Raw genomic sequence first — 19,482 nt, 5'->3', positions numbered from 1 at the left:
TAAATTCCATAGGAATCCAGATTTAAGATCAGTCCTCGAGGGATAGATAAACTGCAAGGCACTGTAATGCAGGGGAAAGACTACTGACTAGATAGCAAGAAACCTGGATTTGAATCCTATCCCAATCCTAACTATGTGTGTGATCTTGGATCACTTCATCTCTCTGGATCTAATTTTCCACATCTATAAAATGAGAGGATTGATGTAGATGACCTCCAAGGCCCTTTTCCTGATTATAATCAGAAAAGACTTCATGGAGAAAGAGAGACTGGTAGGATTTGGAGAGGCAGAGGGAGGAATAGGAAAGGTGTAAAGGCAAGGATTGTCTTGTCACATCTCTGGGATAGTGATGAGAGGAGAGCAGATGGAGATTACTGGGAATTAGTTAGAAAATAGGGAAGAAGGGGTCCAGAGGGGTTTAGTCACCTCTTTTCTTCCAGTTAATGTTAGGTGCACCATGTTCACAAGTTCTGGGTGCGGCATAAGGGACTCTTAACAGGATTGGCCTCTAAGAAAAAATCTGCTTGCAGGAGTGAACCATCATGTTCATGATGAGTGTGTGTGTGTGCTCATCCTTGTAATCAGGGGATACAATTGAAAGTGCTGAATTTTACTTGCCATCCTTGAGGAACCCCTGAAGCTGTACAGTTTCTTCCACTGTGGAAGCTTCAGGAGGGGAAAGCAAAGAATGAGCTAAGCTGCAGCATGATGACACTTCTGCTTCCATCTAGGATGAAGAGAGCGCCATTGTGATGCTAAAACGACATTTGCGACAGCAGCGCTCAGTTGAGGAGTATGGGAAGAATATCAAGCAGCTGGCTGGCAGGGCTCAGAAACTCCTGTCTGCCGGTCATCCTGAGGGGTGGGTAACAGTGGGGCTCCTACTTCTTTTTAGGACAAACTTGACTTTTTGGGGGGAGGGAGTTGTTTAGGGAAGAAGGAATCAGTTCTAAATGTCTTGATGGGAGAAATATTTGACTTTCACCAAAAATGGGGGTTTGCGGTAATTTTTGTTCTACTGAATATCTTGATTTAATCTCATTATTTAGCTTTGGTTTTAGGAACTCTAACTTAATTAGAATAACCTAATTCTCAGACTCAGAGTGGGTTAGTCAGGAAGGTGGTGCAATGGATAGAGCATTGGACCTGGAGTCAGAAAGAGCTGAGTGCAAATCTTGCCTAAGATACTTACTACTTTTATGACCAAAGGCAGCAAGTCATTTAACTTCTGCCTATCTCAACTTCCTCATCTATAAGAATAGAATAATTATATCATATCTCCCAGGATTGTTGTAAGTATCAAATGAGATAATATTTATAAAATACTTTGCAAATCTTAAAGTGCTATATAATACTAGTTATTATTAGTTTAGCTAAATGAATATTTACTCAAGTATTCAATATTTAAAGGATCTATTATTTCATTGATGTGCATTCTTTGCCCAATAGATTGTAGCTCCATTATGACATATAGATAGATTTTGAGAATTGAGTTTTTTACTTGAAAAATCAAATGTAATAATTCAAATTTTGATTTATAGTCTGTAGTTAAATAGGTGAAGAGTCTCCCCATATTTATCTAAATTGGTTCTTAAATGACAGATTGTGCATTCACTTAGCTCATGTTCAAGTTTTTTCAATCTGGCAGTTATTACCACATCTTGTGCTCAGCCTTTTAGAACCCAGGCTCACCTTTGTGCCATAATAAGGTAACAAAGGAGGACTTTATACCAGGAATTAATTGAATATTTTGTTTAACAGAGTTTTCATATATGCCAAGCCTGTCCATTTTCTTTCTATCCACTTTCTTTCTTTTTAAAATTTTTGTGGGGCTTGGGTGGGGACCTTTGGGGGGTCCCACAGCTAGTAAGTGTTAAGTGTCTGAAACCAAATTTGATGACTCCAGTTTGCTTTTAAGTCAAGTAGACTTGGGGTCAAATATTGTCTGCACACATAATGGTTGTGTGAATAGTAGTAGTCAAATCACTTGACTATTATATCTTCAGGGCCTTTGTAAGACTCAAATGAGACAATGTATACAAAGTGTCTTGTAAACTTTAAAACTCCTATATAGGTTATGACGATTAGAATTTCTCCTTGGTCATGGCTGATGATTTGTTGGGCATTGATAAAGAAGAATCTTGATCAATCTGCTTATAAAGATAATGAATAAGTTCATTCTTCACAGTGAATTCTGTGATTGACCTAAACTAAGCAAATTGTTAGGAAAGGATCTAGTTATCAAAACTTCTTACAGTGCCTGAGAATTCAGTAAAAAGAAGGCCAAATGAGAAGGATTATTCCTTTGATAGAGGGAAACCTTATATACTATTTTATTTAGGGACTGTTCATCTCCAGCATCTGCTAAAAGGGACATTAAGAGCAGTGTGGTCCAAGGGAAAGCATCTTGGAGTGGGTAGACCTTCTACCATGGCTTATCCATGGTGACTGAGAAACTTAGGATTCGTCTCATGCCTCAATTTCCCCATTGATCACTTGGAGATGAACAGTGAAGGAAAAAATAAACTAAGGGTTATTACCTCAACCATCCAAATCTAGGTCCATTGAAATTCTTTCTCTTTTATGCCTGTAGTGCCTTTGAGAGGCCCAAGATAATTTCTAATCTTGGAACTATATTTTTTACTTTAGTTGTTTGTTTTTTTTTAATCCTAGTGAACAGATTATCCGACTTCAAGGGCAGGTGGACAAACAATATGCCGGGCTGAAAGATTTGGCTGAGGAACGGAAACGCAAGCTAGAAAACATGTATCATTTGTTCCAGCTGAAGAGAGAGGCAGATGACTTGGAACAGTGGATTGCAGAAAGGGAGGTGGTAGCCTCTTCCCAAGAAATGGGGCAAGATTTCGACCATGTTACTGTAAGTTTCACACCTAGAACATTCTTTTTTTTTTTTTTTTAAAGAAAAACACATGAGTCTATCATTATTTTTAGACATATAACAATAGCAGTCCCACATGTTTACCCTCTCTATTTTCAGTTTTAGTAAAACACTAAAATTTTATCTATCATCTACTTCCATTAAGCAGCAGAGTGTAACCACAACAAAGTTTGAAGTGTGATAATGTTTCCAGGGGATATCTTCTTGGATTTCACTTTTTTTTTTCCTTGAAAAAGGTGTGATGATACATCCATAGTCAGCTATAGTATAGTAGAATCTGCGACAAGTCTCTGAGAGTGCCATGCCATGCCCCCAGCAGCTCAAGAGTCTAATAACCATCTCGTCTCCAATTCTAGTTGCTACGGGACAAGTTTCGTGACTTTGCCCGGGAAACTGGGACGATTGGACAAGAGCGGGTAGACAACGTTAACTTGATAATCGAGCGGCTCATTGATGCTGGCCATGCGGAGGCTGCCACTATTGCTGAATGGAAAGATGGACTGAATGAAATCTGGGCCGACCTACTAGAGTTAATAGACACCCGAATGCAGCTGTTAGCTGCTTCCTATGACCTGCACCGATACTTCTATATGGGAGAAGAGATCCAAGGCCTCATTGATGAGAAACACCGGGAATTGCCTGAAGATGTGGGACTTGATGCCAGTACTGCTGAATCCTTCCACCGTGTTCACACGGCATTTGAGCGAGAATTAGATCAACTAGGAGTACAGGTACGTTCTGTTCTTGAGTCTACCCCATGTGGTTTGCTTCAGATGGAGACCCACAAAGCCTGTCTTGGGTCTCTCTGTTCACAAACTATGATGTCTCAGTGACGCTTTACAAACCATTACCCTCTGTCCCCATTTTCCCACTTGTAAAATGAGTATTTGAGGACTTCAGAGAATTGGTGTGAATGTTACTGAAGTTAGGTTTACAGTGAGTCTGGAAAATAAAGTGATAAAGAAATATTTTTGTTACCTTCAATATGTCCTAATCCACAAGGACATTAACTATAAAGGGAACATAGAGCTTTCTGGTTGGAGTAGGGAGTGATGAGTTCTGACTCATTTAGGTCTTGTTTCGGGGAAATATCATAGTACTTTGGGAGATTGGTGTCTTAACACAGGCACTCTTTCCCACTGATGCGGATTGTAGCTCATTTTTTACTCATTAAGTACTTAAAACATGTATATGCTGGACTTTGGTCTAGCATTGGGAATACAGAGACAAAAGGAAACAATTCTTACCCTCAGAGAGCAGTAATATATGCATGACAAAATAAATACTGAGTAATTTCCTGGAAGAGGGCACTAGCAACTAGAAGGAGATGACAATTGAGCTGAGCCTTGAATCCTAGCAAGCTAGTGATTCTACAAGGTGGAGTGAAACCATTCCAGGCATGTACAAAGGCATGAGGGACAGGAAATAGAATCTAGTATATAGGAAACAGCAGGATATCTGTTTGAAATGTGGAATCTTTCCATCTTCTGTGATTTTTCTATAAACTTTCCCTGCTAGAAGCCCCCTTTTTTTCTTCTTTTTTAAAATATGTCAGCCATACCAGCAAATCCACTTAGATTAGATAGCCAATTTTTATCTCTGCATAATTGGCTTGCCTTTTTTTCCAGTCATGTATGTCTTCATTGACATACACATATATAATATAAATGTCAATATGAATGTGATTTTGTTCCTCAGGAACTGTATCCACTTGTTGGTCATTGAACATTGCTAGTACATGCTAAATAACAAGTTTTCTGCCACACAGAGGATGCATTGTGATACAATTAAAAGATTCTAATCCTAGGTCTCTGATTCCTGCTAGTTATATGATGATTGATAAATTGTTTAACATTTATGAGCCTCCATCTCCTTATCTAAAAAAATAAGGAAATTGGTCTAGGTGATCTGAAAGAAAGTTCCCCTCTAGCTGGATTATGGTGTCTTAAATTTTGAGTTGCTCAATGTAGATAAATCAAAATAGTCATTTTCTGGTTGTATTTGCATGTTTATATGAAGATGGTATTCTCTGAATGAATAGCAGTTCTTTCTTTGGGCCAAGAAACTCAAAAAAGTCAGAAAACAGAAGGTGAATAGAGAGTGTAAGTATGGGAGATGAACAGATGCCAGGACTTTGAACATAGGTACAATTCCCTTGAGGTCTCACACAATAAGGGGCCTTGCATAAGAATGTAATTTTATTTACACTAGCAAGCAACCTTAAATAAGGACATCCTATCATAGCATCTTTCATCCAAGGAGCCCAGAAGCACATTAAAGTCCTGAAAGAAGAACAGTAATATATGCTTCCCTATTTTTGTAGAAAAGGTGTCAAAAGGCAGAGGAATTTTGTCCCACCTTGCCTGGCATGGCCAGTGATAGAGCCAGGAGGGTAGTTCTGAATTCCTGCTTCTGAGTTACTGCTTGTGCTCTGAAACATCACTCTCTGAAATTTTTTGATCAAGTACCCCTTTACAAAAGAAATTTTGAGTATATATCACCAATTTATATTTAATTGTTTTTAAATTATATATGGACTTATATACTAATAATTGTATATGAGGATTCTGGATATTACAATAAAGAGCTGGGTTTGGAGCTAGCAAGACCTGAGATTAAATCACTCAACCTGATTGTCTCAGTTTTCTCAACTGTAAAATGGAAGTAAGAATATCACCTATCCTGCAAGGCCATTGTGAAGATCAAATGAGATAATATTTGTAAAAAGTGCTTAGCACAATGTCTGACACATAATAGGTCCTATATAAATATTTCATTCCCAATCCATGTATATTTAAAAAGTTTATATAAAATAGAAATTTTAAAGGGGTGAAATAATACTAGAGTCAAAAAGGAATAACAGGATGATTGAGTAGGGAAATGACACTGTCAAACATGTGCTTTAGAAAAGCCAAATTAGTAATCTTGTGACTAATGAATTGGATAGGAGAGAAACTTATAGCTGAAAGACCAATTTGGGGTCATCTTTATGAAGATGCTAATTAAAGCAATGGGAGTGATAAAATCACCAAGTAAGAGAATATACAGAGAGAAAGAAGATGGTCCTAGGCAGAGCCTTAGAGTACACTCACAATTAGGGTACACAATATAAGTTAAGATCCTGGAAGGATTGGTAGAATATAGTAGAGATGAAGATCATGGAAAGAGCATGAGAAAAGATCAGACCAGTAGAGGGAGGGCCAAGAGGGGAGAACAACATTGCAGACAGTTAAATGTCCATGGAGGAGAAGGTGTTGTTCAGAGATCAAAAAAGAAGCATATTGAGAAAGGGCCTTCAGTTTTTGGTCATGAGAGATTTGTTAACTTTGAAGGAAGCAGTTTCAGTTGAGTTGAAGATTCAAGGATAATAGAAAATTGAGAATCTGGGAGAGTAGCAGCATGGCTCCCTTGACTGAAAAAAGAATCAAGGGGCAGGTAGGTAAGGGCAGTGTGGTAAAGTAGTAGCCTTGGAGTCAGGAAGACCTGATTTCAAATCCATCCCCATGCTGGGGAGAGGAGAAAGACAGAAAGACAGAGAGGGAGAGAGAGACAGAGACAAAGAGAGACAGAGACAGAGAGGGAGAGACAGAGAAAGACAGAGACAAAAAGAGACAGAGAAAGAGAGAGGATATGCATATATTTGAGTTCCAGTCCTGTTTCAGACATTAACTATTTCTATAGCTCTGGGTTCAGTTCCTTCTTTTGTAAAATGAGAATGTTATACCCAATGCTTTCTACCCTTCTAACTCTAAATCCATGTTTTTATGAGATGGGGATGTTTAGGAAAAGGATATAATTATAACATATTCATGCCTATTTTCCTATTCCACTCAGTCTTCCTAAATAAAAAATGAAAAGGGAGAGATGGAATGGGATTTACTCACTGTCTCCTGCCCTGGAGCACAGAGCGTGAAGCTCTGGTGATGAGACACCACGTGTGAGGATGCTATGCTTACTTGCTGTGGCTTAGAATAGGTTATCATTTCCTCATGGGGACTCTTATCACGAGCAGCCTCACAGGAGGCCAGCAGTGAGAGGTTGGGTAAGGGGGTAAAATCTTGAAGGGCAAGGTAATTGTGTTAGGGACAAACCCACAGGCAGCTGGGGGCAGATAGGAGGGTGAGATACAGCACATCTTTTCACCCTCTGACCCTTGAAGTCATTCCATGTCCCTGATTTTGGAGCCTTTTGCTCTAGTAGCTTCACCAGATAGGAGACTAGAAAGAGCCCTTACCCTTCCAAGCCCTACAGAACAATGGCCCACTTTGAATGAGGCCGTGTGAAACAGTGGATAGAGCAGGAGGCTTGGAGTCAGCCGTGCATGAAGCCCAGCCCTACCTGTGACATTTACCAGCTGTGTGCCCGGGGTAACTCATTCACCTGCTCTGAACCTCCGCTTCCGATCTGTAAAACAGCTGTAACAAAGCCTGTTGTACCTATCTCACGGAGCTGCGAGGTTGGAATGAGGTCGTGTGTGTGGAAAGCGCTTTGTAAAGTGCAGAGCACTTCAGTGTGTAGACATGTAACATATCATCTGATGGTGACTCCAGATGCACCAGTTCCGGGACATGGCCACCCGCCTGCAGACAGCGTATGCCGGAGAGAAGGCTGATGAGATCCAGAGCAAAGAGCAGGAGGTGTCCGCCTCGTGGCAGGCGCTCCTGGCTGCCTGCGCAGGGCGCCGGGCCCAGCTGGTGGACACAGCAGACAAGTTCCGCTTCTTCAGCATGGTCCGGGACCTCCTCTCTTGGATGGAAAGCATCATCCGGCAGATAGAGACCCAGGAGAAGCCCAGGTATGGCTGGCATCTTCGGGGCTATTTTCCCCCACAAGATGGGGCTCACAGACTTAGGCACGGCCTCTGACTTATTCTCTGGAGGAGGAAAGAAGGGCGGAGCAGTGGGCCTTTGGGGACCAGAGCCAGCGTGACTCAGTGTTGTTGCAATAACATAGGACCTCAGGTGCTCAGTGAGGGAGCAGAGATTGGTATGGGGCCTGGAAAAGCCAAGCCCAGGCTTTGGACTGAGGCTCAGGGTGCCTTTTCTCACTTCCGTTTATACCCTGCCTTGTGCCAGCTTGTATAAGGCATCATTAGCAAGAATCATAATTTCAGAGTTTTGGGAGTGAAAGCTTACACGGCAGTATAAGACCTTGAGGAACTCATGCTTGAGCCGTATATAAGCCCAGATGTTCCCCATTATCTATTCCCCAATGTTTTATCATTGCGGAAAACATCTTTTCCCTTTTCCCATCCTGAAAGAAAACACTTGTATTCTTAATGCTTAGGAGATAAACCGCAAGTGAGAATCCCAGTGGGAGAGCTGGTATAATAAAGTTCTCAACACCTTGGAATCCAGTTTGTTTAAAGCCACACATTCAGAACCTACTCCCTTCAAACCTTGTACCTGTCTTTGTCCCTCAGCATCACTTTTCTTCCGCTTCATTTGCATTGCTCCCCAGAGACAGGGATCTCACCCTCAGGGTGGCTTGTTTTGGTTTTAGGATCCCTGCACCGCCCACAGGTGTCCAAGCCCCCGGCTCTGGGAATCCCCAAGCCTTCCTTTGTCCTTCAGATTCTGTCAGCAGCTGGCCTCAGAGAGAACTCCTAGGAGTAGGCCCGTTGTTTATTGCTCTGTTTCAGAAGATAATGTGGTCTGAGCCATTAGGATCCCATAGTGGGTGGCCTGGAAACCAAGAGCCTTGTAGTTTGAGAATTTGTAAATAGCGTTTCTCAAGAACTAATACCTAATAATGTGTGTGCTGCTTTAAGGTCTTTTCCTCCTTCAGAAGCCTGAGATATCCAGGGAGAAAATTTCCCTTTTGGCTTTAGTCTCAGGGTGCATTCTTTTGGCTGCATTCCTTTATCGTTATCCTTCTTCCCCTCTCCACCTGCCTCTCTTATCAGGGATGTATCTTCTGTGGAGCTGCTTATGAAATATCACCAAGGCATCAGGGCAGAAATTGAAACCCGGAGCAAAAATTTCAGCACATGCCTTGAATTAGGAGAATCATTGCTTCAGCGGCAACACCAGGCTTCTGTAGAGGTAAGTAAGCGAAAGGCCTAGAAAAGGGAGCAGACACAGAAATTGGGGACCAACTGGGCTCAGGTATCAAAACTTTTTCAGTAATGTCTTAAATAATGCCATCCATCCATTCAATAAATATTTCTTAAGTACCTACTATATGCTAAGCTTTGTATAGGATACTGTTGTTGAAGGCGTAGTATCCATCCTTGAAAAGCACAAAATAAGGAGATGAAATATGTTTATGTAGAGCTTATAAACAGCTTAACTGTGGAGTAATGGTCTGAGCTCCAGACCAGAACTAAAAATCCTTTATCATCATTGCAGATCAAGGAGAAACTGAATCAGATGATGTCAAAAAGGCAGGAGATGATGAAGAAATGGGACAACCGCGCAGAGCGGCTACGTCTGTGTAAGTGCAGCCTTGGAGCCAGTGACCTTGGCCAAGCTGGGGGCTTCTTGTGGATGAAGGGAAGGGGGAGGAGCCTAAGGACTCCTCAGTTCAGATCAGTCTAAAGAATTATCTACAATCCATCCCTTCCCCTCCCCCAAACCTGTCCCACCACAGATAGAGGTTCTTAACCAAGAAAGCCCAGCTTCTGCTTTGTACCTGTGTCTCCTTTTATTTACATAAAACTAATCAAGGACCTTAAGGCTGGCTGGGAAGAAAATTTTTACTCCCACCATCTGTCAATGGTTACATGGACATTGGTGAGAAGACTTGTGAAATTCTCACTATGAAGCAAGTCAACACAAATGTCTTAAGCGTTTACTAAGTGCCAGACAGAGTGATGAGTGATGAGGACTCAAAGAAAGGCAAAGGAAAAATTCCTGCCCTCGAGGAGCTGACTTTCCTAAACCTCCCATCCCATACATAGTCTCTTCTGAGCTGCTAACCTGTTGAGGTCCTTTATGTGTGTGTGTTTGTCTGTGACTTGTTCTTTGTGACAGTGTTGGAAGTGTGTCAGTTCTCTCGGGATGCTTCTGTGGCTGAAGCGTGGCTGATTGCCCAAGAGCCTTACTTGGCTAGCAGGGACTTTGGACATACTGTGGACAGCGTGGAGAAACTTATCAAGAGACATGAAGCCTTTGAGAAGTCCACAGCTCCCTGGGCTGAGCGATTTGCTGCTCTTGAGAAACTCACCACGGTGAGTTATGGGGCATCCATGGGAAAAACTAGAGTGAAGAAGACAGCCACTGAGTCCCGAAGTGGCTAGGTTGGCAAAGAGTTGGGCAAGGAGGGGGAGTGCAGAGGAAGCCGAGTTAGGCTTCTTAGTAGTTAAATGCAGAGCTCTGTGGTAAATAAGAAGAGTGAGGGAGAGGATACTAAAACAATAGAAAATGCTATTCTCTATCATCAAGTTACTTACTCTTCTACAAGATACACATATGTAAAAAAAGATAATAACTTTACATTAAATCATTATTAAGCTTGATAATCATGTGTCAACATGATTTTAAAGGTTTGCAAATAAGTGCAAGGGAATATGGTTAAGAATTTATATGTAGGTAAATGACTTTTGGATTTAGTCAGGAGCCTCAGATTCAAACCTTGGATATATGATTTACCACCTTTGTGATCCTGGCAAGTCATTAACCTCAACTTATTGTCCCCATTTGTAAATTGAGGCGATTGAACTAGATGGCTTTCAAGATTCCTTCCAGTTTCATTATCTTGTGATTCTCAAGCAGAAAGGTAGTTTGGCAATTATGACATCAATAGATTTAGGGCTTCTGAAACCAAGTAGCTACAATGTGATTGGGCTGGGCGAAAGGAGGTATAATTGAGGAAAGGCTCTTCTTGAGGCATAGCACAGAGAAATTAGCTCACTCTCTCTCTCTCTCTCTCTCTCTCTCTCTCTCTCTCTCTCTCTCTCTCTCTCTCTCTCTCTCTCCCTGTTCTCATTTTTACTGTGAATTCCCTGACCCAATGAATGACCTTTTCTTTCTCTAGCTTGAGCTAAAAGAACTCCAGACTCCAGAGAGACCCACAGAAGACATTGGGTAAGTACCACGAAAAAAGAGCCTGATTGAGTATCTAGACAAGTACATTTTAAATACCAGAGTAATAGAGCTGAAGAGCTCAGTGGAAAAGAGGAAATGGGGAGAGAAATTCTCCCTCCGGAGCAGCATCCTTAGAGTCTCATGAGGCTATGACAAATGTGCATCTTGCTCTTCAGTTTGTGCGTCTTAACATTTTTTAAAAAACCCTAAGAAGTTCTGGGTTGAGGGGCTTTGTAAATTATTTATGAAAGGCAAAGAGAGTTCTCCTGAATCATGTGGGACCTAAAACTGGAAAGGTGCAACTGGAACCAAGCTCACTCCTCATTCTGCCAGAAGCCATGTATAATGTTCACATGGCTGCTTTACATTGGAAACTTTTCCATTTCTCAAAGAATTATGTTTTGGGGGGAAGAAGTATTGACCTAAATTTTATAGGATTAGCTTGCTGATGTTTTCTAGACATCTGTACACATTGAAGCCTTATTATAGATTAGCCATTCCATTTTACCTGCGTGCTATATATAAGAAGTCAATCTCCATTTGGTGGTAGGTTCTCTCCAGTGAAACGATTTGTTTTTAAACTGGTCTTCCGTATTCTTTAGGGCTCAGGAGGAGGAAGGTGAGACTGCGGGAGAGCCTCCTCGGGAGTTCCATCGGGCAGCTACTGAAATAACATCACTGGTCAGTTCCCGCTCACATTTGTCTAGTTCCAGGGAATCTGTGCTGCCAGATCCTATACATCTGTTCTAGAGCTCAGTCCAAATCGGTCAGCAGGAATGCTGAGAATGGTGCTCACATCACTACCCTGGCCCTTCCGCCTTCCCCTCCCCCTTCCAGAGGCTCCAGTTTCACTTTAGTCTTCCTCATTTTATTGTGTTTACTTAATTCTCTAGTATAATCGCCTTCCTCCTCAATTCTATGTAAAGGAAATGCTGGAAGGAGATTACATGCCTGTCCATGGAGATGCCTTCCTTTTGGTTTTATTGAATTTAATAAATGTTAATGGATAAACATGTCGCCATTCACATCAGAGGGAAGACCAAGTAATTCATGTTGAGATGTTTTGCTTATAAACTTTCTCTTTTCCTTCCAGTTTGCCCCTTCCTTATTCTTAAAATTAGAGTGCTTTTCTCCCCACTTGTAGGACCTTCTGAGTTGGACTCATTTCTGAAAGTAGAGTCATTCTTCCTGGGCCCTGAGAGTGGGTAGTACATGGTACCTGTTCTTCCATCCCATATCCTCCCAAGTTCCTTTTTTTTTTTTTTTAAAAGGAAAACTTTTGCCACCTTTCTCAATTCCCATTCATCCTGGTCTAATGCACCAGACTGAATGGGGTGCACATATGGAGATCCTGGAGTCTGGGAAGGGGTAAAGTTTAAGAATGGTAGAATTGAAAACTTTAGAGTATTAGAGATGAAGGGGTCGAGCACTTAAGTTACCGTTGTATAGAAGAAGGCTATCTAGTAGATATAGCAGAAGAGACAGCTAAAGAGACCCAGGGATTACTGTAGTCAATCATCCCCCCAGTATTTCATTCAGGGCATATTAGAGGGTGTTGTCAAAGGTTTAAGACAAAAATCCAGAAGAGGAAAAAAAAAGAGCAAGGTAAGCAGTAGATTCCAGTAGGATTTCTGTTGGGAGCAAGTGAAGCTACAATGACATTTTTGTAGGGGAACAATTATTTGATGGTGAAGTCAAATGAATACCGGCCTACAAAAGTGAACAAGAAGAAAGCAAGAAGATGTTTGTATACCACCAGTCTGTGTTCAGCATCCCTACCTGCATGGCACCATTTCCCCCTCCCTGCCCAAGTCATCCCGCCATATGCATGCTTCTGTGGATCTCCTGGGTATAAATGAAGTGACATGTGTCACTTAGTCACCCCACTCTATCCTTCGTTTCTGGACATGAGTGAAATTTGGAGACAGTGGCAAGAAATTAACTCAGGATGCAAACTGGTTTTCTGTGAGATACCACTATATATAGATCTCATGCCAAAACCAGATTTGTGCCCTTTTCCACTCAACACCTGAGTGGGCTAGTAGTAAGAACACCATCTTAGGAGTCAGGAGATGCGAATTCTAATCCCAATTTAGACACTAATTTGCTATGTGACCTTAGATAAGTCATTTTCATGCCCTCAATATTCTCATTTGAAGAATAAGGAAGTTGGATTGGATGATCTCTAAAGATCCTTTCCAGGCCCTGCACATTCATGTCTTCATACTCTAAATACTCACATGCACAGTGTGTCTCTGCTACCTCGTACTTTGGTGATATTCAGAAACCTGCTCTGGCCCCCACGTGCACATGCAGGAGGGCAGTAGCAAGGGTCCAGAATGGAGGATGCAGATGGTCCACCTCAGAAGTTCCCAAGAAAGTTCCTTTTGCATGCGGTGATCCTCCTTCCTGGCCTTTGGTGAAATGTACCCTAAACTCCAACTAACCAGCAGACAGCCACGGCAACAGGAGCAGAGACGAACTATCCCAAGTCCAGCACTTGCCAAAAAAACAAACAAACAAAAAAAAAAACACTGTGTTTTGTGGGCTGACTTCCCAAAACAGCCCCTACCTCTACCTCTTCTGGAGATGCAGGACTTGAGGCCGTGTAGCTAGTGTTGTCCTCCAAAGGCTCACTGCTTTCCTGGCCCGTGGCTGTTTCTTCCTATATAAATTGCTATTTGTCTGTGTGGAATTGTGTACAACGTCTGTGTGCATTATTGTGTCCAACAAGCAGCTGTATCCATTTAATGACCCCTTGTGTCTCTGTATGTACATGCGTTGGATTTATATATGCAATAGAGCCCTGCCTCCCCTATCCCAAGCTCCTGGAATATGCTATGTGAGGAATGGGGAGGAAGGGGAAATGTTTAATGAAAAAAGGTGAGTATGAGGCTACTTCTATAAAGCCAGAAGCACTTTACCCAAATATGGAAACCAGCACCAAAAAGAAATCAAAGCAGCAAGTCCAGTGAGCATGAAGCAATCCCAGTAGAAATTGATAGCCTGTTGCTTCATTTTCTTGTTATTTTTTACCTTTTGTTTATATAGAGATCTAATTTGGGGGGAGGCAGAATTGGGACTCAAGGAAAACAGGAGGGGAAATGGGGTGTGGAGGATAGAGGATTGTTTTGGCCAAAGAGTAATTTTGGAAATTATTTTCTAACACTAAACCCCACTGGAAACATCTTCCCTCCCTATTAGACCCAAAACCTTAAGGAACTGGTAACTGTACTCTTGCCAGTATGTATGCTCTCTTGGTGCTGGTGGCCATGTCTTCGTCTTACATTGTTTCATGTGAAAATGGTCACTCATGCATGACAAACTTCCCTGCCTTCTCTCCCTGTTATGTGAGAAGGGAGTGGGATGGACAAGAATGCAATCCAGCACACATATCTCTATTAACATCCAGGTGCCAGGAGAGCCATTCCACAGATTCATCAAGCTCCCATTCCTCATGCCACATACTCATTTACCTTTCATACATCTATGTCTAAAAGATTTTTCTACATTGAATCATTAAGATTTTTAACCCAATTTACTTTCTTTCCAAGAATACAATTATTCGCATAATGTACCCCATCCCTCTCCACTTTCCTCAGTGGGTTCAGCCGAATTGAGGGTTAGCCCAAGAATTCAGGAGTTCTTAGCTTTTTTTTTTTTTTTTTTTTTGGTCAAAGCCTCCTTTGACAGATTGGTGAAGCCAAACACTCCACTTCTCAGAAGGTTGTTTGTAAATGAATAAAGTAAAATACAAGCATGCAAAAGAAATAAAGAAACCAATTATTTTTAAATTTTAAGATATTTTTAAAAGTTCATGGACCCCTACCATAACCTACCATAAATGCTTTCCCCATTCTATAACAAAAGCAAATTAGTAATGTAGTGATTTTTACTTATTGCATAAGGGACCTTCAGAGACCATCTTTATCTCCTTGATTTTCATGGCTGGACATGAAAGTAATAAACTACTCTTTCAACCTCTGTGACACTTGGCAAACATGGTATCTACTTCCCACTCTCTAAGACCAATTTTTGAGAATCGGTAGCTGTCTTGCCAAGGACTAGATCACAAGAAATTGATTGATTTCCCTGTCTTAGCGTTCATCATGAAGATGATGAACCAGCTCATGGAATGATTTCCCAAAATTTTCTCAAACAGAAGAAAAAGTAATAATCTGAGCCCTTCACTATCCTTGGGTTTTATCTGGCTTCTCCTGAAGGGTAGCTTATCCTAGATGCCATGGAGGTACACTGCATTGTGTGCTGTTCAGATGCTAGCACTCTCCTTAGGAATGTCCCCTTTCCATCCCATTCCATTCCACTCCACTTTTCCTCTGCTTCATGAGACTTCCCGGGAACAGGGCCTGGTACCCAGAGCATGGTGCAAGTGATGGGTGAGTATATGGGGGGCATCAGAAAGAACAAGATGCAGACATGCAAAAGGCAAAACTCGGGGTAAGCACATGGGGAGAGGGTCAAGAGGAGGTTATGTGGGCTAGCGAAAGAACATCACATGAGGAAGCGGGGACCTGGGGTCTAGTCCCAGCTATACCACTAACTTGGGTAAGTTTATTTCCTTTATTTCTTTTATCTCTCAATGACATCTATAAAATAACTTCTTCCTTACCTTACCAAGATACTAGGGGATTAGAGCATGTGTGACAATATCATATAAATGGAAATAGGTTGAAAAGAGAAATCTACTTTTTATAGTCTCTCTTAGTAGCTAGCTTTTGGAGAAATGTATCTAGCCAGTTCTGGGAGGAGAGTCGATAATTAATCATCATGGTAAAAGATCACACCTGGGAGTCGGGAGAGCTGGGTTCTAGTCCTGGCTCTACCACTTAACAAGTCGAGTTTCTTTTCTCATCCACAAAACTGGGTTCTTGAGCTAGATGAATCTAAGACCCCTTCAAGCTATAACACTTTCATAGTTAAGAACAGAACTAGCATTTTTTCCATACAGTAGAACTCAGAATGCTACAGTAAGTATGCTTACTTTTTAGTGAGGTTCCTCCTTCCTATCCCCAGGCCTGAACTTTCCTAAGGTATTCAACATTTAAGAGACCTGAGTCTTTTTTCTCCTCTGTCTTTTCCTTTTTTTTTTTTTTTTCCTAAACATATTAGGAATAACTGCTAGGACAAGTGTATTACTCAGTTTTCCTACCTTTGCTATCAAAACAATGCCTGCAATAGCTTGACCCACAAAGCCATTCGTGAACATTTGTGTAAAGGAATACCTGTTCCTATGTCGGTGAATTTTTATTAGAGGAAGCATGACCTCTTAGAAAGAGGCAGAGGGGGGGAGGGGAGGAATCACAGACTGTAAGAATCAGAAGGGATTTCGGTGTTAATTTGGTCCAACACAAAAAGGGATCTCACTACCAGCCAGCAGGCATTTGTCCAGTTTCTGCTTGATGGCCTCCAAGGAAGAGGAAGCCACCATCTCTCACAGAAGCCCATTCCACTTTTGGAAAACTAATTAGAAACTTTGTTCCCCTGACATTGAGCCTAAATTTGATTCTTTTTATCTTTAATCCTTTGCTCCTGGCTCTGTCCTTTGGAGCTAACCAGAACAAGTCTGATCGATCCTATATGTGATAGGAAGACTTGGGTTCAACCTAGTTGAACATTAGTTGGGTGGCCATATGTGGGCAAGTCCTAATCTCTTAAGAGGAGGAGAACAATCTCCCAGGGATGTTGTGAATGCATGTTAAATGGATATGTTGTTGTTTAGATGCAAAACCTAGAATCCATTTTCTTTTTTAAAACCCACAGTTTAGCAGTAATAAAAGACCTATTAAACACTGATACTGTCTGGATGGAAAAGAGGGGAGAAATACAGAAGAAAAGCCACTACTTGTAGTTTGACAAAAATAATTTCTAAGAACAATCCTTGCTTTATGGAAAGGGAGACCCTTTTAATGCATGGGCAGTTCACGGAAGCCTCAAATCTATAATGTCTTTTAGCCTTGAAATTTTGGGCTCCAGTGTAAGGGGATATTAACCAAAATTAAGAGCATTCCAAAGTTGCGTTAAACTGTCTCAGGAGGAAGTCATGCAAGTTTCTCTTCAACTGGAGGTCTTCAAACAAAAACTAGCAGCTTTGGAAGGTATATTGTAGTGGAAACGCTTATTTTCAGGTGGCTATGAGTTGAAGCTGATGGCTACTGAGGTTCCTTTCATATTAGGAATTCAGTTTAGCTTGGGGATACTCGGTTCCTTGCCTTCATTCCTCCACTCCGATCTTAGGTGAATGATTTAAGTAGCCTAATCTCTTGAATGTAGTTCCACTGAAGCAACTAGCCATTTTTAAATATAAGCAATATCATGCCCAGGTTCTAAGGGGTGAATCTGGAACAAGGATGGGTGGCCCTGTTTCCAGTATTTTTTCTAATACTAGCTTCAGTTGACTTCAGTGGTTTTGCTCTTGTCAGCACTCTTGTAACTGGCTGGAAGCTTTTAACAAGCCATTAAAACACTATGCATTGACAGTCTTAGATTCAAAAAAAAAAAAAAAAAAAGGCCATTGTTTCTTTTTTGCCTGGACAAGCTTTTACTCCTCTTCCCCTGGTATTACCACCTCCGCCCCATTCCATGACACAGAGATGACATGAAAATCACTTGTTCATTAGAGATAGGCATGGCAAGTAAACAATAATTTTCCCTCAAACACGGGATGGTCTTTCTTCTCCCTGACCACTGGAATGATTGTTACTGTGCATAATGGTCCATCTGTCTACAGTTCCAGGGTGGAGCTTCATTGCTCCATACTTCCAAAATGAAAAGTTAAAACTCAGAGTTTGACTCTTTCCTGCATCTGTCCACTGCTTTTTCCTCTTTATTTTTACTCAATGAAAGGCATTTGTCAAGTGCCTTGTGTGTCTCCAGATCTTCAGGTCCCTTTTTCAAATTTTCTACATAATGTGTTGGTGCATAGGTGACAATAAAACTTACATATACAGAAACCTCAAAGGTGGGGTATAAAAATGGAAATCATCAAAGTACAACGTCTCAGCTGGGATTGAGTCTCATCCTTTTTCCTCTAAAATCTCTTTTTCTCATGCAAATTACTGTGGTTTAGAGGGGAGGCATCATCTTATTTACTTGATTATGAAATCCTTGAAGTCAGGGCTTATTTTTATCAGGAATATAGAGAACCCATTACTGAATATTACCCAGAATCCATGATTACCGACTAGTAATGCTAAAGATAATGAAGGCAAGTTTGTAGAAGATTGATTATTCTCTAAATGTTAATCCTCTGGTCACTCACCCTGTGGAAAGTATTTTTTATCTCTTATCCAAAGAGAATCTAGCTTTCTCATTTTCTTTCAACCTCCAATTATAATTTTGGTGTAGGCATTAATTTTTTTTTTAAATGACAGTCTCCATTTCTAATATATGATAGCTGAGCCATATAATTTAACTGTTGGATTGTCAGAATTATCTTTGTCTTTCTAATCTGATCCCCTAAAACTCTTACCTTTTAACTAATGCATATCTTAATTCACTGTCTTATAAATTTTAAATCTTTATCTGTAATGTTCTCTAGAATATAATGTTCTCTGGAAGCAGGTTTTCTGGGGGGCTTCTGGGAGCAGCCTTCCTTTCAGTTCAGAGTAGTAATCACCCCAAATGCAGCCAAATCCTTTGTGTCCTTCAAAGTCTTGTCTCTTTTCCTGGGCTCAGTTTCTTAGAAACCTATCTCTCTCCTTGTTTCTGAGAACTCTTGCCACTAGTCCTTTGCCTCTGCCAGCTTCAGCCTCTTGTCCTCCCAATGTCTCCATCCAGCACAAAGGTGAAAGTTGAAATGAATCTGACTCTGCCTTTGAGAGTGGGCTTGTGGACTTCTGTGTCTGGCCCTGAGAGCTTCTTGCTTATATGTTGTACACTGAGTATACTTAAATCATTATATCACTAGGAAACCATTATTTGTTGTAGGATTAAATCAATGCTAAATTAGATTTAACCATTGTCTCCTCAATTCCACTTAGTCCTTGTTTCAAGTTCTGGCCCATAACATCTCCTTGTAGGATCAGATCAATCATACTGAACCATGCTAAATCTTCCGCTTTCTTTTGATTTAGAACATAGGTGGTCATGACCTCCCTGACTTCTCAAGGAAATGAGAACACCAAAAAAGAGGTGATCACACCTTCCCTGACTGCTCAAAAAAGGAGTGAAAACACCATAAAAAGAGGAGGTGATCACGCCCTCCCTGACTTCTCAGGAAGGGAGATGAAAGCACCAAAGGAAATGGGAAATCAAATCAGATTAGCGGGTTTCTGAAGGGGCTCACTTGAAACAGGTAATATATAAATCCATCAATATGGGAGGTATTACACATATATAAATTATATAAGCACATAGCAATATAACACAGGCTAGTAGTGATGTAATAACATGATTCAACATGAGGAATTGTAGATGTCCATAAGTCTTAGAAATAGTCCAAAAGGAATGCATTTTCCATTAGTTCATGTGGCAGGAATCCAATAATTCCTGCTGGTTTTCAAGTCCTGCAACAGTCTTATCTTGTGTTAGGGAATC

At 41.0% G+C, this 19,482-nt stretch overlaps 1 protein-coding gene across 4 annotated transcripts in view; it reads left to right on the top strand.

Moving 5' to 3' along the window:
• Positions 1-19,482, top strand: part of SPTB (spectrin beta, erythrocytic) — a 168,600-nt gene that overhangs the window by 122,621 nt on the left and 26,497 nt on the right. For 3 of the 4 annotated variants that reach the window (XM_074290370.1, XM_074290372.1, XM_074290373.1), the window contains exons 24-32: positions 732-862; positions 2,674-2,878; positions 3,256-3,630; positions 7,450-7,694; positions 8,805-8,943; positions 9,250-9,334; positions 9,874-10,070; positions 10,877-10,926; positions 11,529-11,607. In XM_074290370.1, coding sequence (XP_074146471.1) covers positions 732-862; positions 2,674-2,878; positions 3,256-3,630; positions 7,450-7,694; positions 8,805-8,943; positions 9,250-9,334; positions 9,874-10,070; positions 10,877-10,926; positions 11,529-11,607 — 1,506 coding nt within the window. Of the gene's footprint in view, positions 1-731; positions 863-2,673; positions 2,879-3,255; positions 3,631-7,449; positions 7,695-8,804; positions 8,944-9,249; positions 9,335-9,873; positions 10,071-10,876; positions 10,927-11,528; positions 11,608-19,019; positions 19,077-19,482 lie in introns of those variants that run through there. The other variant, XM_074290374.1, reaches the window with a different exon arrangement.

The sequence above is a fragment of the Sminthopsis crassicaudata genome, chromosome 2 (assembly GCF_048593235.1).
Source record: "Sminthopsis crassicaudata isolate SCR6 chromosome 2, ASM4859323v1, whole genome shotgun sequence".
NCBI classification, from domain to species: Eukaryota; Metazoa; Chordata; class Mammalia; order Dasyuromorphia; family Dasyuridae; genus Sminthopsis; species Sminthopsis crassicaudata.
Note: the sequence above shows the minus strand (reverse complement) of the source record. Positions and strands in the feature narration are given on the sequence as shown.